This window comes from Gopherus flavomarginatus, chromosome 4 (assembly GCF_025201925.1).
Source record: "Gopherus flavomarginatus isolate rGopFla2 chromosome 4, rGopFla2.mat.asm, whole genome shotgun sequence".
Taxonomy (NCBI): Eukaryota; Metazoa; Chordata; order Testudines; family Testudinidae; genus Gopherus; species Gopherus flavomarginatus.
Window position 1 is genome coordinate 187,998,539 of NC_066620.1, and position 24,238 is coordinate 188,022,776.

At 40.0% G+C, this 24,238-nt stretch overlaps 1 protein-coding gene across 2 annotated transcripts in view; it reads right to left on the reverse strand.

The window, feature by feature from the left end:
* The window catches only part of NOL10 (nucleolar protein 10), an 80,648-nt gene that overhangs the window by 15,850 nt on the left and 40,560 nt on the right, over nt 1–24,238 (reverse strand). For both annotated transcript variants that reach the window (XM_050950755.1, XM_050950756.1), the window contains exons 14-19: nt 8,618–8,744; nt 4,665–4,744; nt 4,426–4,524; nt 3,288–3,374; nt 818–991; nt 175–422 (exon numbers count right to left, since the gene is read on the reverse strand). In XM_050950755.1, the coding sequence (XP_050806712.1) occupies nt 175–422; nt 818–991; nt 3,288–3,374; nt 4,426–4,524; nt 4,665–4,744; nt 8,618–8,744 (815 nt within the window). The remainder of the gene's footprint in view (nt 1–174; nt 423–817; nt 992–3,287; nt 3,375–4,425; nt 4,525–4,664; nt 4,745–8,617; nt 8,745–24,238) is intronic.

Consider the following 24,238-nt stretch of genomic DNA (forward strand, 5'->3'; position numbering starts at 1 on the left):
TTAGAGGTTAAATGAGTGTCACCTCAAATTATGCCCCCTAATTACCATGTCTGGCTGTAGAAACTGCTTCCAGGATCATTGTGCCTGGTAAATAAAATAAGCTGGGTCCGCATAACAAAAAGACAGTTTCAAACAACCCAACCAAACTTCATTAAACTGAACTGTTAGACTTACTTCGTTAACTTTTGCTTTTTGACAGAGTCCTTGAAGCTTCTAAATTCCTCCCCTGTTTTAATCTCAAAGAATTGAGGTTTCAGTGTTGTTTGCTGATCCTCCTTGAACCTTTCCTGCCGTTTTACTTTTTCCTCTTGGCGTATAAGTTTGCGCTGTTTCCTGACCTCTTCAACCCAGCCTTTTTCATCATCTGAAGTCTCAGAACTTTCTGCATCACTTGGTTTTCCTTCTGGTTCTTCCTCCTTTTCCTGCAGACAAAAATAGTGACTCTAAGGAACCATTAACTGATTTTTTTAAAAAACTCTTTGCCCAATTAGAGTACGTGACAATCTCTACGTATGTCCTATTTGAAGAGAACTAGAATTCTAACACATTACTCTGCATGCTGTATTTGGTTAGATTCCAATTACATCCAGAGACACACTATGTGATAGATATAACAATAAATGAATATATTTAGATATTAATATTTAATATTAATAACTTATTTATATCAATCTTAGTCACACTCATTTATAGACAGATTGATAATGTTCCATTATTTTCTTCTCCCTTCTAAGGTCATATAAAAGAAAACTCTGAATGCTTGTAATAAAAAACAAAGAACTATAGGTAATCCTAACATAGAAGGAAAAGGTTGTACCTGCTCTTGTGCTGCTTGTTGTTCTAAAATCTTTAGTTTCTTCTTTCTTTTCTCACTTATTTTAGAAACAAGTGGATTAAGCAGCCTAAATTCTTCACTCTTCTCGTCCACCTGGAAATCTGGATTCTCAAACATGACTTTGAACCGGTCATCAGTGAGAATGTTAGGCAGATTCTACAAAACAGAAGAAAAACAAAACAAGAGTTGGTTACAAAACTTTGAAACAAATGCTGCTACAATGATTTAAAATGTAAAGCTCATTCAAGCACTACTCAGGTTGAATTAAGCAAGAAAAAAACAACTGGATATAAAATATTGATTGCTTGGTTCTCCCAGACCATTTATATCAAGATCTATTCAAATTATCTATAGTATGGTTTTACTATTTTCATATAAATCACATACAAACTATTCTGACACATCTGTTAACATAATATATTCTGCCACTCAAACTATAGGAACCTCAGGTCCAATGTTTTATATTTTAAAGGTAAGTGTCTATTAGAGCTGGTAAAAACTCCAAATTTCCAGTTCATGGGAAATTCTGACTTTTAGATTTTGAAATTTCTTTTTGCTCCAATAATTTCACTTGGGAATTTCAAATATTTATTTTAGAATTTATTTTTTTTTATTTTATTATTTGTACATTATGTTATGACATGGCATTATGTGTACTACCGCTGAGATTACAAAATAGTTGAAATAGTCTATTTTTATTTTTGAAATCATTAAGGACAGGTGCTTAGTCCTAATGAAACAATTTGACACAAAAAATGTTTTGATGAAACCAACTCTAGTACCGACAATGTGTTGAATATGCGTTAACCTGGACACTCCTCAGCATCTCTTAGCTAGTCAGCTGTGTTTACAGGTGGAGAAAACTGCTTCACCAGGATGGTTCCGTCACATATGAAAACAATATTCCACAGAGATGCATTTCCATTCATATTTTATAAAACTGCTTTAGTATCAAATATTTTACGACTCCCCGCCCCCCCCAAAAGGTATGCATCCTGCATACTCTCTTTTACCACCCCACCCTCCCAATCCCAAATATAGCAAGGAAAGAGGCAATTTTATCGGTCTCATTAAAGAGTCTAATCATGCAACACTGGAGCAAATGGTAGTTTTGCCACTGACTTTAATGGACACAGGATCAGGCATAAGAAATTTATAATTTAAACTAGTATTACTATGCTTCATATTAAAGATCTCCTCAAGAGGTTTCTCTTTTAATTAAAATCCTTTTGTCTGATGCAGCTGCAAAATTACTACCAGGAGGGCTCTCTCTGGTCCAACTATTTGTTTTCACAGCTGCTCAGAAAGGAAAAAACATAAAAGGGGATAGGTTTAAGTTAGAGAAGCTTAGTATCTACAAATGTCTGGCTAATGGTCTAATCTAAAAATAAACAGCAGAACAAACAAAAAAATAAACCACCTGTCCTTGGTAAAATCCTTAATACTGTTTCAGGGAAATATTCAGAACCTGTATTTTTATATGGAATTTTATTATTACTTTAATGCACAGTGTATAATATATATCTCCAAACAAACATACTAAGAAAGTGAAAGCTGAGACTTTTAATAGAGGCTCAGAAAGTTTGCAGTGAAGACTCCACCACAATCACTTACCTCTTCACCCCTTTATCTTTTCCTACCATCCCACTTGCGAGCTCGAAATTCTCACCAGACCAGACACCATATAAACCTTACGTCTGCTCTGCTAACTATATGAATTCCAACGCTCTTCTGTTGTAGGAGGGTATAGCTCAGTCACCCTTCTCATCTACATAAAGTAAAGGGAGTCTCTACTGCATACCATGTTGGAAAGAGCCTTCAAAAGGTGTTACACCGCCATTGATTTGCAATATGCTATTTTTCTCTCCCGCCAGATACTAAACATTTGTTTAGACCTGACTTATCTAAAACAGATATGGCATTTTCAGTATCAATTGTACAAGAGTTACTGTTGCATCAGAGTGAACAGTTCTGACTGCTCTTTCTTCCACTTCATAAAGTAAAGTAAAAAATGTATACTGTTGGATCTTTGGGGCAAGAACTGTCACTTCCTACAATATGGACAATGCCTAGGCACATTGTAGGCACTACCATGATATAAATAAATAAATAAAAAGGTTTAGTTTTTGGATACTTTACTGATCAAACAGTTAGCGAGTTTTTGGACTCTTCCTCCCACTTCATCTCCACAGCAAGTGCTTTGCCATTACAAGTTTGATATACAATTGGCCAGATGTTATTGCACTGTATTCTTGATTCCCTACCACTGATGAATTCCACTGTAAAGCCACCTAATTAGAAGATGCAGTGTATGATCACACGCAAAAGCCTTATCATCCAAAAAGCAAAGGAACACTAACCTGCCTAACCATTTATAGTAATGAACACACAGAACAATTTGTTATCCTGGAGCTTCTGTAGAGTTTTGGACACCTCCTAAGTCAAGTCTTACCTTTCGTTTCTTTTTTCTAGCAGGCTGCTGTTCCTCTTCCTCTTCAATCAGCTTGAGTGCCAACTCTTTATTAACCTTTGGAAGTTTCTAATGAAGAAAAGGAAATGTAAAACTCATCAATATATTTTTTTCATGCCAAAATTTTTTTGGCTACGCTACACATTTTACAGTCATGAATTTAGTCCCATGGACAAAAATAATCTCTACCATCTCTACTTTTTTTTCCTCACTGTGATCACACAATTCAAGCCAAATTAATGAAAAACTGGGTTTACCCATCCAGTACAGTTACAGGCATTATTATAAAAATTGTTCACCTAACTAAAAGCTTCCTAATACCTAAGCATAGAAACAGTCATGGGACTATTCCCTGTCAAGTTGATAAGAAAAGTTAAGGTCCCCAAAGCAGTACTGAGTCTTCTAGCAAATGGCATACCATGCTTCAACATTCTAGTTGTTGACTGCAAAGCCATATCATGGTTTCAGAAGAGGTCATTCATCTGCCATAACCACAAGGCAAAACCAGTGTTAACATAATACCTAGAAAGATGCAGAAGCTGTATATTCTTTCTGATCACTAGTCCAAAGGAATTGGTAGGGTTGTACTGAGCTGCTGAAGCATCTTTGGCTTTGGCAGGGATAAGATATCAGGACAGATACACTGAGCAGATTTGATCTGGAAAGCCTTGATAAACAAACACGGAAGCCCATGATACCATTTTGAACAGTCACTTTTCAGATCATAACTGCATTTTAAGGATCCAAGTCATTTGGTAAACCTCCAGTTTTACATGTAGAAGTAGGAAAAAAAAAAAGTGCAAGCTTTATGCCTTCAGTGGTCTGTGGAAGTTCTGAAGCATAACGAGACTGAAGTGTCCTTTTTCTTCTACTGCTTCATCTCAGTTTCTTTTCATCAAACTGGGTTCCATATACATGTGAATGCCACAGTTCCATATAAAAGAGGTATATAGGTTGAGGCTGCAATTTGATTTCAGGGCTCTTGCAACATCAACAAACTCACTTATGAGGCAAAACACCATAAACCCCCAATTCAATTACAGCTCTGTGGTGTAGTTATTTTACATTATTCCATATGAACAGTTTTCTCTAAAAGTAATCATCATACATAGGATTCTACCTTTAGCTGAACTCTTTGTGCACGTGTTTCTTCTATCTTCTGTCTAATTTTCTCTTTTCTATATTCCTCATAGGCAAATGGATTGACCATCATTTTCACCTTTTAAACAAAACAGAAGGCATTAAAGAAAGGAAACAAATAATGCAGGAGTAAATATATAAATTAGTAAATATACAATATACGTACTGGCAAAAATGTACCAAAATAAGGATCAGCCTTAATGAATTAACATTATTTACCTTATGATACAGTTTTATGTCCATGAAAAAGCCATGCATATATGCTCTGAGCAGTGGTGATCCAATGAGATGGGCAAGGCCTGGAGGGGGAGAGGGGCATAGGGGGGAGGGAGATGAGGAGGAATAAAACGAAAAAAAATAGCATAATGTTATCAGAGGACCTCAAAGAAGAGTAAGATATAGGAAATTCTCCCAGTTAAGCTGACTGAATACTTGATTAAAGGAAAACAATAGTACTGATTTGAAAGTATCAAACCCATCCATATGTATGTGCATTTTATCGAGACTGTAGCACCACAAACCATTGTTAAGCTCACAAAGATTTTGAGCAGCCCCACAACAAAAACAGTCTTTTCTTTTTGCTGTAGTAAATGTTTACTGCATACTTTTTAAAAATGCCCATTAGCTCACAATCTATGGATAGTTTACCAAGAAGTATTATTTGTGAGGAGAGAGCTTTCTGAAGATATGTATGTGTTTGATATGCACATTTGAATTACAGGTTTTGGTGTGGCATACTGATGTTTTAATTAAGAGTTTTTGCCTTGGGTCACTACCTTTGAAGAACAAGTATGTTGAAAGATATAAATACAGCACCGCAGCAGTTCATAAAACCGTCACCCTAGGCCCTAACCTAAATAAAGAATGAAAATCTCCAAATGGGAGAAGATTGTGTATATCTTCAGGCAACTCTGTATAGTTGAGAAAAAGGAGAACTTTTCTTTAAAGCAAACATTACCTACAGATCCAATAGTTCCAGAAATTAATAAATCTTGGCTAAAAGACAATTCCAGAAATAAGAGATTTACACTGAGCTTCTCTCTTATCTCCCAAACTAATTTAATGTTTTTAAAAACAAGACACAGGCATCATCGTCGGGGAGAAAAAGTTACTGAGTTCAAAAAACAATGCTATCGTTGTAAAACATGGGACTAAATTTTATAAACTTGATTGCTACTAGTAGACAACCTTTCATAGAAAGGACTTGAGCTTATATAGATTTATAGCCCCAAAATATGCTACATCAATTGACATCTAATAGCACAAAACAGTAATACCTGTAAGTTTTAGGTGTAAGATGCCCCAATAAACCTGGTTTGTCAATCCTAGATTAATCTGATTTAGCTTCTGCAGGTTAATGAAAATCCCAAAACTGCAGCTTAGTTGCTCAAAAGGGACATTCTGAACCCTCTCCAAGTTCACAGAATAATGGTCTTTTTGGTTAAGACACTGGACTCGGTCTTAGGCCATGTCTATACTACCACTTATGTTGACAAAACTTATGGTGCTCAGGGGTGTGAAAAAAAACCCACCATCCTCAGTGACATACATTTTGCCAGCATAAGTGGAAGCGTGCACAGTGCAACATTGACAGGAGAGCTCTCTCCCACCGACATAGCTATCGCTGCTCATTGGGGGTGGTTTAATGTTGTCGAAAGGAGAGCTCTCTCCATCAGCACAGAGCGGCTTCGTGGGAGATCTGACAGTGGTGCAGCTGCATGGGTACAGCTGTGCCACTGTAGGCTCTCTAGTGTAGACACAGCCTTAGAGATCAGATTCTGTTTCTGGGCCTTTCACAAACTTCTTGTATTATGCTGGTCACGTTGCTAAGACCATGTCTATACTACAAGTGCTACAGCAGCATAGCTATGGCACCGTGACTATGACACTAACTCTGCAGCGTAGACAGAGACTACAGCAATGGAAGGGCTCCTCTAGCAACAGCAGGTTACGTCAATGGAAGCATTCTTCTGTCACCCTAGCTGTGTGTACTCCAGGGATTAGGCTGGCATAGCTGCAGGACTCAGGCCTGGCGATTTTTCACAACTCTGAGCATTGTAGCTATGTTGACCTAAGTTTCAAGTGTAGACCAGACAATAGTTTGTGCCTCAGTTCCCCATCTGTTTAAAACAAAAAGGAGGGATAATATCTCCCTATCTCTCAGTGATGTTATGAAGATAAATCTTTATGGGTCTTGTATACCATAAAAAAGCCCATAAAAATAAGTTTCCATTGACATCTGTATGAATTTCATTGTATAAAAGTCCAAAATATTCTCTTTACTGATGATACCATTTGCAAGTGGATTCCTTTATCAAGGTACTTACTATGGCTTCAGCACAACAGTATCTGAGCATCTCATAAATATTTAAATATTTAAAAAGTAGAAACAATTTCTCTTCCTTTCCATTTGTTTCTCATTGTGTGGCTAAGAGGTTCTCGCAATAAATTTTTTGGTGGCCTCAAAGTGGCCGAAAATACTTGATTAACTTTAGGAAAAACAAATAAATAGCATATACATGTCATTTTAATTTATTTATGCAGGGTATTTTTGCACACTCAATAATAAAAATATTACAGTGAAAAGTGATATTGGTATGTTTGTTAATATCAATCACTTTTCACAGGACACCTATTAGCTATCTGGAAGGCTGTGAAAAGTGATACTTGCATGTTTGTTAATATCACTTTTCTCAGCAAGTCCTAGGGCAAATTAAGCCCTGGATTGAGGGGTGGGGTGGGAGACGGAGGCAGTGGGGGACACAGTGGGATGGATGTGGGCCAGGGAAGGCAGCGGAGGCTTGGGGTGATGGAGGGGTTTATGCAGGGTCAGGAAGGCAGTAGGGTCCGGGGGCGATGGGGAGGGGGCATGGAAGAGAGAGGAGGGTGGCTGGTGAGCCCCACAGCTGGAGCCAGGGATTGGCACCTGCTCTTGTGTAGCTGGAGGTCAATGACTGAGGCCAGAGCAGGAGCTGCATGGCAGAGGCAGGGGGTTGGAGCCTAGTGCCAGAGTCTGAGGCCGCGTGGTTGGATCTGGGGGTCGATGCCCACCACCACAAGGCTGAAGCCAGCACCCACTGCCACGCACCTGGGACAGGGATTGTCGTACACCCAGGGCCAGCGATTGGCTCCCAGACCAGCACCCTCTGAAAAGCAGCTGGTGCTACAGGTCGGCATCCAAGGTCAGCGGCCACGACTGGGGGTTGGAGCATGTAGCTGGGGATTGGTGCCCAGGGCCAGAAGTTGCTGCCGGGATTGGGCCTTGGGCTGGTGCCGCATGGCTTGAGATGGGGATTGGAGCCTGCTGCTGCATGGCCAGGGGTTGGAGCCTGAAATGAAACCCCATGGCTGAAGGCTGGGGCTGTGTGGCCAGAGTTGGGGGTCAGTGCCTGAAACTCTGCAGCTGGAAATGGGTATTGGCACCTAAGCACCATGGCTGGAGTCCTGGTGTGTGCAGCTAGGATCCCTTAAGTCCCGCTGCTGGAACCTGCCTCCCAGCCACCCCAGGGCTGAAGCCTGAGTCTCACTGCCCCCCAACCCCCCTTCCAGTAGAGAGTTCACCATGCTCCTGCAGCATTGTGCCCCACCTGTCTCCAGGGGCTGGGCATGGCTGTGCATCCAGGAGGAACAGGGAAGGAGGGCCAATGCTTTGCCATCCCCTTCCCTCCCCCCATCGCCGCTCTTCCAGGCTGCAAGGAAACCCCCTGGTGGCTGCATGCAGCCATTTGAGAAACATTGGGCTAAAAGAACCTCAAAGCACTTCTTCAGACACACTGAATCACTGTATATCAACCTTCTCCTCAGGTAGGGTGACCAGATAGCAAATGTGAAAAATCGGGACGGGGGTGAGGATAATAGGTGCCTATATAAGAAAAAGCCCTGAATATCGGGACTGTCCCTATAAAATCAGGACATCTGGTCACCCTATCCTCAGGAGACAAGCTGTGAGCAAAGGTTCTCATTGAATTGACAAAGATTACCACCAAGTAGGGCAATCAGGACTGGCATGTTAGAAACAGTGGCAAGAGTTGGGAAGAACTACTTGGAGTAACTTTTTAACAGCCCTTTTATTATACAGCACACCCCAACTGCAATGTGAGTGCTCTAAAACTGAAGGAAAAGAGGACAAAAACAGACACAAAAATAAAATAAAAAGGTCTCTAAAATTTTACCTAAATTTTCAAGATCTTTTCTGGTAACAAATTTGTAATCATCATAAACTGTGCTCTCTGGATTCTCCTCCAGTTCTTCTGTCAAGCTGTCCAAGAATGAGCACCATCTTGGGGCAGGACCTAAAACCTGTGGGCATGTTAAGAAGAGTTCTGAATTTATACATACACTCAAAAATAAAAGCACACCCAGCTCCTCACACCTGCTGCTCTACTGCAGTGTGAAAGGAAATACACAACACTGAAGCCAAATATGCTTAAACAACATCTTGAGAGCACAGTCAAACCTACTGCTTGCAATACAAACAGAAATAACCCTGTATACTCTTTGACAGCACTATTGTTACAATCTAGGTAATTTAATGTAGGTCAACAATTTAGAGGCTTCTAGTTTAACAGCTTTAAAATGTGACAAATTGGGCTGATTATATATTAAAAGCCAAACATGACGGATACAGTTTTGAACTTACATAATAATACTAGAAAACAAACAAATCTTTCACACTCAGTTGGATCTTGACTTTATTAGCTCACTGGGCAATTATGTTAAATCCCATTTTGTCCTGCTCATTTAGTTAAGATGCCTGTGTGCACTTCACATACTTTCATTCAAGGAAAAACACACTGTTGTGAGCTGATAACTGGAAATATTTAAAAAATTTAAATACGTAATATGTGAGATTTGAACTCAGTTTTGCTAGACTATCAAAGTACTTTCAATTCATGCTTCCTCATCCCCAAAAGCAAGTAATTATTATTATTTTTTTAACACCCCTAACTTTTTCCACTGCTGATACGAATCCTTCTCAATCTTGATGCATACAGTCTCACCCACTGTGCTGAGCCTATTATTTTAGTAGGTGTGCTAGCTCTGTGGGAAAAAGGCCAACATGAAGGTTCTCTCTCCAGGGGGCAAAGTGGAGACTCAGTGGGAAGCTTGGGATGTTAGGGAGGTCACCAACTCCAGCAGAGTGGAACTTTTAATAATCCATTTTCTTTTTTGTTCCATCATTACTAAAACGTGAAATGGAAAAAAAAAAGTCACAATAGATACGGCAGTGGATGCTGTTCAAAAGAATTTTTTAGGCAACTTTGATAATGCAATACATGTAATTCGTTCTTAATGTGAAGACTGTGTTACACCAATAAGAATCTCTCAAAGTCTATGGTGACAAATCATTTTGCTCCAATTAGAAAAAAGTGTCATTCCTCTTTGTAAAATGCATTTTTCTTCAAATAACTATAGTTGCCTTAAAATAGCTGTAGTGTATTCCAGACCATAACATTCAAATGTTTTTAGTAAAATTTAAAAGCCCCTGAAGCAATATTTCCTTCACCAAGAAAAATGTCTGGCAAATTTAGCAGGGTTCTTCATTTTGTTTAATCTGCTCTATTAACTAGCTCTATAAATATCTTTTGCTGTTTAGAAATTTGCAGAATTATCTTTTAAAGTCACGAGAAATAAGAATAAGGTCAAACTGTGATCAAAGTTGGCAACCACAACAAACATGGCAACTGGAGATGTACACTGGCATTGTTAACCATAAAATTTACCCAGATTAGATCTTTCCTCGGAAGATCACAATTAACTTGTCTCTGACAACAGAAACAGCTGCCTACTTAATCAGTAAGGTCGGATGAACCAAATCTCTATGGCTGTCTGAACAGCAGTAACCACTTGACTAATATGGGTAACATTCAGCAGAATCTTCCTGCCAGATATTTTTTTCCTCCTTTTAGATCTTAAGTGTCTCCAATTATATCTCCTGTTTTTCCCTGCTTCAAAGCTAAATGAAAAGCTTTTAATAAAATTAGATTTCAGTCAACTGAGTACAAGTGTTCCAGCCTTTCATGCTAAGTCAAACGGTTACTGCTAAATCTTGCTTCATTACCACAGCTAAAAGAAAGGACTTTTCCTAGTCATATGTTTTGTGGTTACCAATATTGTAGTTTTGGACACAATTCTATTAATTTTTTTTTCTATGTTACTACTGAAAAACATTTTCTGTCAGTGTGATCTTAGCATAATAAAGTCGGTCTCCTGAAGAGTCTTTGAAATAAGTGGAGTTCTTAACTCATGTATATTTTAATCCCACAAAAAAAAACTAGTCCTTCATAATATCCTGCTGTCACATTGCTTTAACAAATACAAGGTTCCTGCTTGTCACTTGGACAACTTTTTTAAAAATAGATCTCATTCACTGCTACGACACCACAGCCTCAGGTTGTGTCCAACAAGATTTAAAAACTACAGGTTTATCCATTAAAGCACAGGTTACTTCAGACGCACAGTGAGCTCCAAAGGACATCTTGAATACAGTAGAATCTCAAAGTTACAAACACCACAGGAATAGAGGTTGTTGATAACTCTGAAATGTTGGTAACTGAACAAAAAACATTATGGTGGTTCTTTCCAAAGTTTACAACTGAGCATTGACTTAAAACAGCTTTGAAATTTTATGCAGAAGAAAAATGCTGCTTTTAACCATATTAATTTAAATGAAACAAGCACAGAAACAGTTTCTTTACCATGTCAAATCTTTTTTAAAGCTTTTTTTTTTAGTAATTTACATTTAAAACAGTACTGTCTCTCTAAATACAGATTTTTTTTTTTTTTTAGTTTTACCACTTTTGTTTCTCCTCTTAAGCCCTCTGAAACTGAATTCCTGCCCACCCTTTGCTTTATAGCATGTTCCATTTTAATAAATTTACAGGAGTTTTATTTTCATCTTTAACTGTTAATCCCTTTCCTCCATTTACTTCCTTCCTTAGTTAAAACACATTACATTCTCTTCTCCTCTCTTCCAGCAACCACTCAAACAACCTTAGCCTTTCCATCGCCACAGGGCCCTAGGCACCATCAGATAGCTTCTATGCTTCCCCCTACTCAGAGACAAATCGTCCCCGGGCACAAACACACACTCTGTTGATGGGTTAGCAAGTGTTCTGGGAGCTGAGAGGGTCTGATTGTCCAGTTCCCTGTTACCAATGCCACAGCCAGGGGAACAGAGACTCCTTCCCCACCTGGGGATCAGGCTCTGCTCTGAGAGAGGTGCTAGTTAAGTGGGAGGACTGCCTAAGTGGCTAATATGCCTGTGAACCGACATTGAGATAATTCTACTAAATCCAAATGGAGAAAAATGCATTGAAATTTGCAGTAAGGTCAGGAACAGGATAGCTGATGCAACTGCAGATACACAAGGAAATGAAAACAATGTGATGAAAACTAGACTCAAAGTAGAAAGTTCCCAGTTGTACAATATTAACAAATGACATTTCTAATCCGTTTAGATGTCAATTTTAATAAAGTTAGCAAATTGTAAATCACACTTAAATTCGTTTTTTATTCACGTTCTATATTTCTATAAACATAGAAATTTCAAAATCACTAGCAATATTCAGCAAGAAGTAGATGATTTTCAAAGGCACAAAGGGAAGTTAGGCACCAAACTCTCAGTGAAAAATCAATGACAGCTGGACACCTAAGTCTCCGCGCTACAGTCTAATATGGACAAAAATATCAGCCATGACAGCTCCGATTCACCAGGCAAAGATGCAAAAATCAACAGACACAGTGCCTAGATTCCCTAGTCCACATTATAGCGTTTGGGCAAGAATTCTATCAGCTTTTTCACTGTTAACACAAGACAAAATGTAATGGGTCCTCTATTATTGAAGTGTTCTGAGATTTCAACTGAGTTTTAAATGTCTCTAAAATTTGTTCAAATATTAATTATAAAAGGGAGACAATTTCTAGTGGGATTAACCTCCCCAAAAAGATTATGTTACTGTAAATTAGATTTTTTTTTTTTAGATTTAATATTCTTTGTATTTTGAAGGGCAATTAAACTAACATTAAGAGGATGATACTGTAATCCAAGAGCCTCATTGTGGTACAGCTCTGATACAATGCAACTGTTAATCTATGTTGTTGCAGATGAATTTAATGAAAATAATTTAAAGAAAATGTATGAAATCCCTGCGGCCCTCTCCTGATAATACCACACTGTTGTCCTCCCATTAACATTCCACTGAAGTTAATGAAATGTTAAGATACATCAGATACTATTTCAAAAGCACAGCATGTGCTTGCTAATCTGTATTTGGTACTTTTGACAGCAATTGAGCAGTTAAATGCTGTTTAACTCGTCAGTTTCATAGTCAGCTCCACAACTTCATTTGAGCCATAGAAACAACAGACCCAATCCCAAAAGGTGCTGAACACTCTAAACTCTTACTGATTTCACAAGGAAATGGAGGGTGCTCAGCACCACACATGATCAAGTTCTATGAGATAAACAGAACGAAGTTGACTTTAAGGAGGGGAGAATACTACGTTAAGTACCAGTTTGATGCAGTTTATGAGCCCAATCCCATACAACTGAAATTAACAAGAGTTTTGCTATTGACTTCAAAGGAAGCAGAAGCCAGTCCAAAGTTCTAGTTTACAAAATGCCACATTATAGGACCCTAAAAAAGAGTTTATAGTAGAATTACCAAATTGTAAATGGGATGCTAGAAATTGCAGTAAGTCTTCCTACTGCACAAAAAAATATTTTGTACTATTTATCTACTGCAATAAAAATATTAAAATATATATTTACAAAACAGCAGAAATCGGATTTCCAAATGCAGTTATATAGATTAAACTGCACTAAACTGCCCTGAAGGCAGAACACAAAACTAATTTGTAATGCTTCAAATTAACGCTTCACATTTTACAAAACACACAAGGATATATGGGTTATCAAGTTATCAGTCAGTCGATCTTAGGATTCTTATTTTAGGTCAGTATTGATTAATGTGTAATCTTGTAAAACATCCATTTACCACTTTGTTATGGGTTCCACAGCATATACAGCGGCGGCTTTACAGGTGGGATTCAAAAGGGAGACTTCAGTTCCTAACTGCCACTATAGACGCACAACTAACTCCCCCTGCAATGCATAGGGAGCCTGGGTGCCTAACACAGAGTTGTGAATTCCACTTGGCAGCAGGGCGCCTAGATGACAGGTGCTGCAATGCTAGGCACATCTCCCCTGTAATTCCCACCTCAGCTGCATAGTTAACACCATATAACTTGTGTTTCCAGTCTTCATATTAAATAAGCCGCTCTTTTAGGGGTTTCCAAACTGGTTGTTTACCTTGGAATGCAAGATCTTAGCCATGTGGCAAAACTGTATTAATGTATTTAAAAAATAAAAACAACAAAAAAATGTGCATCAGATTTGAATAACTAGTTCAAACAACAAAGACAGCCTTTTACTACAGCTTGACTGTGCAGTCAGATTTGTCTTCAACAGGCAACACAAAATTATCTAATGGTGGTCTTTAAATTAAGGTGGAACAGAATTTTTCTTGGTTGGTCAGAGTCTCATTTACAGTAAGGTTTGTCTACACTGCAATGTATGCCCAGGGTTCGAACTCAGGCTCAAGCCTAACCCCCTTTCATCATAAATTGTGCTAACCCAGGAATCGGACCCAGGCTCCCAGTACCCCTGGAGTCAAGCTAGGACCCAGCGTTCAATCCCTACTGCTTTGCAGTGTAGGCACAGCCCCACTTGTTTCGTGCTCTGGGAGTCTACCAAAAGTATTGCACAACTCCACAGGCTCACTTTCTTTATCCTCAGTCAAGTTTGGTGGACTGTCAAGTTTTCCCGCACCGTCCCACGAACAAATGGCTACAGCAGCCACACTTTGGGAGGGCACTAGGAAGTCTGGGATGAGGGGAGGGGGGAGACACTCATGCCCACATAATGCAGCATAGATGCTGGAGCCCCAGGTTTCAACAATTCCTAACCTGGGGTTACAAGTGCATAGACAGACACTCAAGCCCTAAGTTAGGCCCAGGGTCTGCTAGCTCAAATTCTAACAACCCTGGACTTACACTGCAGTTCAGACATACCCTAAGGCCACCTTACATTGCTCTTGTAATACACATAGGTCTTAAAATGGATGTAAAATGTAAGATATTCTCATGGCAAGGCCCCTTTACGCTGCCAAAATGTGGTAAAAAGGAGCCTTAGTGTAAATGAAATCCTTCCCCCTTATGTTTGGGGAATACATTGAGGAAAACTTCCTAAAACAGAAGGTTCTCTACTAAAGGTGAATTCTTGTAGTTTTTCCTGTGTATTTAGCCTGACAAAACTAGAATAGTTATGAAAGGTATACCGTATATACTCATTCATAAGCCAAAATTTTTTAGTAAAAAAGGGAAGCACCAGAGATGGGGGTTGGCTTATGAACAGGTATAGAGAGAGAGAGGTGGGACACAACCCCTCCCTCCAACAGAGAGAGCAAGGAGAGGTAGCACAGCCAGCAGAGACAGAAGGGAAGAGGCAGGGCCAGAGTCTCTCCACTTCTGGCCATGCTGCCCTCTGGGGCTGGCAGGCTGCAGCCGTGCCACTCAGTCCCACTCCCCAGAGCAGGCTGTGGCTGTGCCACCCTGGCACTGGAGCATGTTGTGGCCACAGTGCCCGACCCAGCCCATTGTAACATGCTGCAGCGGTGCCGCCCAGCCTGCCAGCGCAGCTCCAGCCAGGTCACAGACATCCTTCCCTGGCCCTCCCCAGATAAGGTGGGAAAGGATGAGATGGAGAAAGTGTGGGGGGATCCCGGGCTAGGGTTGGGGTCATGTGTGGGGTGGTCACAGGGGTTACTCCCCTGACTCCCAGCTTCTGCCCCCAAAAGTTACCCCACCAGTTGCTGTCCCGGCCCATCAGGGTGAGCAGCTGGCCCGTCAGGGTAAGCAACTGGCACACATGGATACTTTGTTTACTTAGGTTTACCTCCGTGCCTGCAGACACTTTAGGTAAAACAAACCATCTCGGACCACCAGTCACTTATTCTGATGGCCCGCAAGCCAAAGTTTGCTGACCTCTGAATTATAGGGTCGGCTTATGAACAGGTTATAAAAAATTTCCATTTTTACTTATCCATCTTAGGGGGGTTGGCTTATAAACAAACCGGCTTATGATCCAGTATACACGGTATATTCTTTAGACTCTGATGATGCAAGTTCATATGCCCATGCAGAGCCCCAGTTACTTCAACAGAGTCCATCCATGTATATGAGTTTACTGGATTAGGGCTTTCATGCAAAACTGGTCTTAATGTATCTATATTTTTAATTAACATTACAAAATTACTTGTTAAATTTTCAATAGCATGCACTTGTTAAAATGTTAAGTATGTCTGAATGGGCACAATCACACTTGCACATGCTTTAAGGTTTCAATAGTGCTGCTTAATTGCAGAGAGACTACAGCAAGCCTAAATGAGGAAGGAGAAACAAACGGGTGATCCTCAGGGCCTGGGTGGCAATTTAAATGTGCAATTGCATTTTCATCATAATTAGTTCTCTAATTGCACAACCAAGTTTAGTCAACGCACTTGCATGAGTAATTAATCATGACTCATGTAAAGAGTACTATTTTTAATGCTTTCTTCTCTATTTCTTAAAATTAGAGGTATTGATCTGAATGTGCAACAACTTTCTGTCAGCTGTATTGAAAAGGCAAGAGAAGGAAGAAGGCATTTTTACTTTAACACAGTTACTAGCCAAGAACAGAATATTGTGCACCAGCATTTAAAACAGGGAGACAACATCCCACCATCATGACTCTGGGGCAGTAGAGGGCACACGTAAAAAGACAGGTTGATCTTGGTGTGAAACAATGCACTGTGGAATATCAGAGGGAGGACTGAAACGTTAACCCAAAATACAGACTGCACAAAAGTTTTCCCACATTAATTTAATTTTGAAATGAACTTAACCAACTTTCAACATGAATTATCCAATTTGCACTAACCAGCCAGTTAATTCAGAAGACGAATTGCACTGTGTGGATGCAGTCCACTTTAATTTATAAAACGGGAGTAAGTCTGAAATAAAACCAATACGCAAACAAGTCTTTAATGTTTCCAAGTTATAGCTCTGACAGCATTGCTTTTTATTTCTTTTTAACTTTTTAGGCTGTAATTCATGGCATGGGTCTGACTTCAAGCACAAAAACAGCCTTTATTCGCTAGCTACCTTGTTTAGTTGGAATCTTCAATGAAGGACAAAACAATCTACTACTCATTTAGTGCAATAAGCTTAAACAGTAGGTCAAGGCATTCCTGTTTTCAGATACAGTCAATGATCAGAAGGACTAGTCTTCTATCCATTTCCCGTCAAATATTATTTTTCAACCATCTCATAATAATCTGTATAAATCCATCTCTTCGTATCGATGGTATAAATGATCAAAATCAGCCTTTCCAGTCGAGAGTACCTCTGCAATCATATCATGATCGACCTCAAGACCCTGACACCTCTCTGGTTCTAAATTCTCTGTTCTGCTACCCTATCTTTCTGACACTGCTTAGTCAGGCTGCTCAGTAATTTTTATAAAAATCCAATAAAGCATGAAATGTATGTTTCCAGACTTCATTTATATTTGCAGCGTAGAAGGAACCAGAGGCCGCAAGGGGTCCCAGTATGAGATATCTCCAATATAGACACATAAGAAACAGTCCCTGTGCAAAAGAGCCTAAAATCTAAGAATCTTGAGCCTTTGTTAGTATATGTCTGACTGCATCCCAGATATAGCCCAGATCCAATACTTTGTATATTGATGCTCAGAATTTTGCAAAATCACGTGGAGTAATAAAAATCAGATATCAACTGTAATTTGCTACCTTTGAGTTCCACAGGCTTGTCCCAGATTTGTCTCAAATCTGCTCTTTCCAACTTAATGTCTAAAACCAGCTTACATTCTGCAAACTGTTACTTTGGCAAGTACTCCCAGTTAGTTTAATGAAGCAACCTGGCTGAATAAGGGTCTGTGGGATTGACCCCACGACTCTCTCCCATAAATTTCTATTTAACATTTCACATTCTCATTAGACTCAATACGTGGGAGATTTAACACTATAACCATAATCACATCTTCTCTTTAGTCAGCCAGGAGCATATTGGAATGCAGTTTTAAACAAGAAATCAGATGTGAGAACCCCACATTTCACTTTTTGTGGCAGCAATATCACATATGGTTTTCAGCCCGTTTGAGTTTAGGTCTGATGGTCCCATAACTTTCCTGCTATTATAAACGAGGGGACAATTCCAAATTGGATCAATTTGGCTCTCGACCCAAGTATGTCCAGTGTGTCTCAGCAGCCCTTTTTGGTAGATCATTTGTAAATCATATTGAGGAATGAGAAACAAACTAACTCCGCTGTGCCTGCATACTCTATTTTCTTAGAATAGGTAGCACAGATCAGACATTAGGACCCAATTACAATTTTTCTACAATTGGGAAAACCAGACTTCACCTTCCCCCAGAAAGCCACATTTTTCTTTGGATCCATATCCATTGCTCCCCTCCCTCCCCCAGTCAAATGAGAAATTTAAAATTGGCTACAAGCATATAGCAGCATTTTTGCTGGGCCTTTCATACCTTCTCTCTCCAATTATCTCTTTATCCTTTCCACCTTCTGATTTAGACACCATTCAGCCCATTCAGTTTTCTATCTCAGGAGGGAATTGCATTAGAAGACTATTTTCTCCCAAGTGATTCTTAAGCCTTCTACCTCTTAATCAGTTTACAAAGTATTCTCAGAGACATTGCTGCAGATATTTTGACATCAACCAGTGAAACCTGACTTCCATAATTCTTTGATATGCGCCGTCCAGCATATGAGACAGACTTCTGAGGATTTACAAGAGTGTAACAGGTCACTTGTATATAAAGTAGGTCCAGTTTAATTTTCTCCCCTACCAAAAGTTCATTCCCTGTAGTTTAAGCTAGTGTGTCACTAGCTCAAAAGTCATAACAAGATAGGAAAGTGGGCATTGCTATGTTCTCCCCAATCCCACAGAAAATCTTCCCCATGCATAAACATTCATATACTGAAAACCTGGACAATGTGATACAAGAGTTTTGCCAAAACACCACTTTTTGTTTTTGCTTATTCAGCATGTCAAAGAATGCCACACTCTTATTAAAAAGTTTTTCTATGCTGATACACAGAGACTGCTGCAAGAACTTGTACAGATTTAGCACAGTGTGTAATATTTAATATCTTCCCATTCTGGTATTATCTGATAATAACCATTACTTTTGTTAATCCTGGACAGTTTGACTTTACAGTTTTATGCATCATATCCTGCCCTCTGCCAGGGTTTTGCAGTCAATTATTCATTGACAGGACCAACTTCACATATTGTGGGTGACTTCTGGGATTCTGATTAAAATAATGGATGCGTTGCTCATCGTCTGTGGGAGCAGCCTGGAGGAACAGGAATCACTAAGAGTTTAAGTAATAGTTTTTCAGAGTAGACAGGATAGTCACTTCTTAAAAAAGATAAATAAAATTAACAGAAGACTCTTTTTGAGGCAATTTCCCTTTGTTTCTTCCTTTTAATACATCATTTATTCTGCTCTTATTAGTTGTTCCAACAGCTGTCTTTTCAGATCTTCAAGTGTCCCCATAGTAACAAATAATTAATTAAAAAAAAGAAAGTCGTCTTGTTCCTCTGCCACAGGGGTGGGCATCTTTTTGGCCCAAGGGCCACCTCAGCATTGCAAAACTGTATGGAGGGCCAGGTAGGGAAGGCTGTGCCTCCCCAAACAGCCTGACCCCCCGTCCCCTATCCGCCCCCTCCCACTTTCCACCCCGATTGCCCGCCTCGGAACCCTCGACCCATCCACCCCCTCCCCACTCCTTGTCCCTTGACCACCCCCTCCAGGGCCCCCCTGCCCCTAACTGCCCCCCCCACATCTCCACCCCCTACCCAACTACCCCTGCCCCCTGACTGCTCCAACCCCTATCCACACCCCCGCCTCAGATAGCCCCCTCCCCCAGGACTCCCATGCCTATCCGATCACCCCTGCTCCCTGTCCTGACTGCCCTGACCCCTATCCACACCCTCACCCCTTGGCAGCACACCATGGGATTCCCACACCTATCCAACCCCCCCCGTTTCCCATCCCCTGACCGCTCCCCCAACCTCTGCCCCACCCAGCCACCCCCAGGACCCTCCCCCCAAGACCCTCTACACTACTGCACTGCCCAGTAGGAGCGGTGGGCCAGAGCTGGCGGTGCAGCATGCTGCGGGAGGACAGCAAGGGAGGGACCGGGAGCTCAGGGTTTGGGCAGGACGGACCTGTGGGCCAGAGGGCCGTAGTTTGCCCACCTCTGCTCTATCATCTCCATCTCCGCTCTCTTCTTTTTGTTGTCACCCCGTCTGCCCTGGTTGGTGATATTTTTTGTTTACGGTCTTACCTTTTTAGTTTTAGGTTCTGGTTCCTGGTCTCTAGTATTTTATCATCCAACATCTTGCTACCACTTCCATTGTTTCCTACATTACGTTTGGATCTGCAGATCTTTCTTTTCCCTAAAGAAGTTTTTAAAAACTCCTACTTGTGAGGAACATATTGGGGCCAAATTCACCATTGCTGTCAGACGTGGCAAGTCACTGAAAACTCTTTTGTCCTTCTATAGTACCAGATTCAGTTTTCATCTTTTATGTCTTGCTTTTCAGTATAACCAGCAGTGGTTTTAAGGGACCATCAACAGGATTTTAAGTTCTCACCATAATCCCTTTCAGATTTTGATATGAAGACACAGGAAAAGGAAAATCTACGTAGATATATACCTGATATACTTGAGGCCTGGTCCACGCTACGCTGTTAAACCGATTTTAACAGCGTTAAATCGATTTAATGCTGCACCCGTCCACACTACACTGCTCTTTATATCGATTTAAAGGGCTTTTTAAATCGATTTCTGTACTCCTACAAAACGAGAGGAGTAACGCTAAAATCGATATTACTATATCGATTTAGGGTTAATGTGGACGCAAATCGACGTTAATGGCCTCATTCTTTTACAGTAGCTACCCACAGTGCACTGCTCCAGAAATCGACGCTAGCCTCGGACCACGGACACACACCACCGAATTAATGTGCCTAGTGTGGACGTGCACAATCGACTTTATATCTGTTTTATAAAATCGGTTTAAGCTAATTCGAATTTATCCTGTAGTGTAGACGTACCCTGAGAGTAAAAAAAATTCATTCCCATTCATACTGGGCTTGCCACACATCCAAGAAGGAGTAGCTCCCTACTGTTTTAACTCTTGAAGAGGCCTTGATAAGATAAGAGGATGGGAGGGGGGTTGGAGCAGGGGAACGGGACTAAAATCCCAATGGCTCTACATTAGATAAACTGATCAGTTGAAGCTAAGAAGGGCTGTGGGAGCAGACAGGGCTACTGACACTCAACATTCCTTTTACCGCATGCCAGACTATTACTTCTGCACAACCCCCAGCTTGCTAAGGTGCAGCATCTGAGCTGGGCCTAATGAAGATCCTCCTACTAGACCACTATGCCCTGCAGCCACACCTATGACTGTGTGTGCTTTCACACACTTGTGGTGCAGCAAGTGCAGCTACATGAACAAGTATGTGAGAGTACTCAAGCAAACTGATTGGAGTACAGGCTGCCAGTGGACTTAAAATACAAAACAAAAACAAACCCTGACCACAAGCTTCAAGCAGAGTCTCACAATCCAAAGTGGAAGGAGAATCAAAGGTTCACTAAAGACTTCATTAATCCAATCCAATGAACTTGGGAAGCACTAACACTATGATCATGGATTCCAATATAAAACCTTCTGATAGATAAGTTGCCCTAAGGGAGCTTTTTTTGTTACCACATTTGAAATTTGCAGAAATTCCATTTCCAATTAGATTTGGAACCTACAAAACTATTTATATTTATTTACTTCTGAATTTCTTCTTCCTGACAGCCACTGATCTAAAAATTGATAGTGACTCACCAACAGCAGGAAAGCCTAGCAGATGAAAATGCTAAACAAAAGTAGGAGACACACTGGTTTTGCATCAATAGAAGCACTTTAGTCTAAAAAAAGCACACAAGTTTCCTAAGTATCATTTTTAAGCACAAGATTAGTATGTTTTTAAAAGGATGCTTGTACAATTTGTAGAGGCCATGCATGGGGCCCATCATGCTGCTCAATACCGTCTCACTGTTTCCTTGTCTTCTCCTTTCTGGGTCCATATTGTCTTAGACTGTACAGTATGTAACACAATGGGGTCCTGGTCCCTGATGAGAGCTCCTAGGCACTACAGTCATAAAAATAAATAATACTTTTCATAAGCTTTACAGCCTCTAGGGTATTTGCATCCTGTGTATTTTCCGATTGCTGTGCTGAACAGAATATTCATGTTAAGGACTAATAATTGGTGTGTGTGTTTTCCTCTTTTCATGGGCAATCTGGTTAACTAAGAAAATAATTTCCGTCTGTTTGATATTATTTAGACACAAATACACAATAATATTCTGTGAGAACACAAATCCCACAATGCCCTCTCCTTCTTACTCTAAGGGCTATTGTTGGTGCAGGACATAGTGGAGCTTTATACTTGCAGAGGGTTCCCCTACAGTGGGAAGTTTCCACTGGCTACCTCCACTTGAATTAAGGCAAAGAAGCCTTTGCAGACTGGAGAATTTGACCCAGTAACTTTGAACAGTGGCAGAGCATTTTTTCCTTGTTTTCCAAGTGTACCGAAGAAAACCTTGGGTGCACAGGATACTATGCTCATACAGTATGTTAGAGGCACAAGGATAGCACCTCCCGGCCCAAATGCGTGTCTCATTTATCTTGACCACCAGCTGCATGGTAATGTCTATATCAAGACACAGTTTGCATTTTTAATACCGGCAAACACACAGATGGTTTTAGAATATTATCCATGAAACTTGTGTGTTATTGTTTCTTGGTCAGCATAGCCTCTGTGACTATTTTATCCTATTCTTCCTAATGAAGTGCAGCAACCAAGCTCATATGTAATTTTCTGAAAGACGTTTCTCCACTAACAGCATTTTAAAATCCCAGGGGATAGAACATGGCACGGACTGTGGCAGAACACATTTAATGAAGACCCTCCACTATTTATTTTAAAAAAAGCTTCTTTCAAGATTCCACTCTTTAAAGCTGTTCTAAATTTTAGAATTTGTCATCTCAAAATACAAAAGAATTCCATTACAAGAGTATTTTTAGAGCAACATTAAGACTAAAGGTAGCTCAGAACCCAACTTAAAGCAGTAAAATCTAAAGAATACAGGAAAGGAACACAAGAGACGGAGTTCAATAAGCTTGTATTAGTTTATATTGTATTATAGAGGACAACTGATAAAAGCTGCTAAGAAGAGTTATTTCTAGAAGCCAGAAATGGAAAGCTCTATCAGGTCATCTTGTCCGTAGCCCTGTTTTAAGTCATTTAGAGCAACAGAGGGTTTGACACCTTCCTTAGGCGACTACTCTAAAGTATATTAGACTTTCCACTGGAATTAAATGTATCAAAAACATTTAGTCTAAGTATAGCTGTGGAGTCTAAAGTGTCGGCCGTGTTCAAGGGAATCCGGTGGGGTGGGGGGAGGAGTAATGGGAGGTGTGTGAGAGAAAGATGACAAAGGATCAGGAATACCAGGTCTAGTGGCATGTCTTCTAGCTTGTGTAACTGAAAGGTTAGTTGGAAATCTGGTGATGAGCAAGCGTGTGCTAAGCCACTGGCATGGCAATCTAATTTCTTCCCTCACAATGTCCTATTTTATAAGCCTTGAAGGAAGGAAGACTGGCATATCAGTTCTCACAACTCCAGCCTGATAATACACAGGGAAGGAGGAGTAACTGTCTCCAATTATCTGTTCAGATAACGTAGAGATGTCCAGCATAAACTGACAAAATGTAAAAGTTTATTCCTGCAACTGTACATAGCTGAGTTTCAGTTAGGGACCAGTTAGTGATTTGAAATAAGTTCTTTTAAAAGCTTTTCTGAATATAAAAACAGTTTTCAATATAAAAATAAAATATGTAATTCCTAATCTTGGCTTTCATCCATCTGCTGATTGTATTTAGCGCACAGCTTTTGGCGTTGGAAACGGGAACACATCTTTATAGCCTCATAATCCTGTGACTGTTGGTTTATAATTATGAGGAGTCATAATCGAGGAAGGATTTAGCTTAATAGTAAGTCACACTATAATATAGTATAATCTGTATAAATTACTCACAGGAAAGAGTAATCTACCTGATACCTATATGAGTTGAAACTACGTAGAGGGTGGATAGCAGCACAAACATTTAAAGTTACCCTTCAGAGAAAAATCACAAATGCTTGTTTTATTAGAAGGAGTCTACCATGACAAATATCCAGTTACTCTTTTTTTATGTACTGCTAGACAATACCAGTTTCTAAACTCTCCCTCCACCATTATTACATCCTTCAAATACTTGCAGATGGTTTCCTTCACCCTTTCATTGGCCAGGGCTAAGTAAATTACTGCACTGCCTCTATATTTGCACAAATATGACAAAGAAAAACACACACAGAGTACAAGGTCAGATATGCTGAACTACCAAGTGCAACTTTTAAAGAGATGATTGAGGTTCAAATCTTCTGCCTCCTTAGAGAAGGAAAAGAGAAAAAAAATCCAAGAACTATTTTTATTTTTAAAATGAGAACCCAAGAATAGAGGTCCCTATACTACTGATTCCTTTGCAAACCAACTCTCTGCACATCTATGTAAAAGATATTCAGCTAAGACCCACAG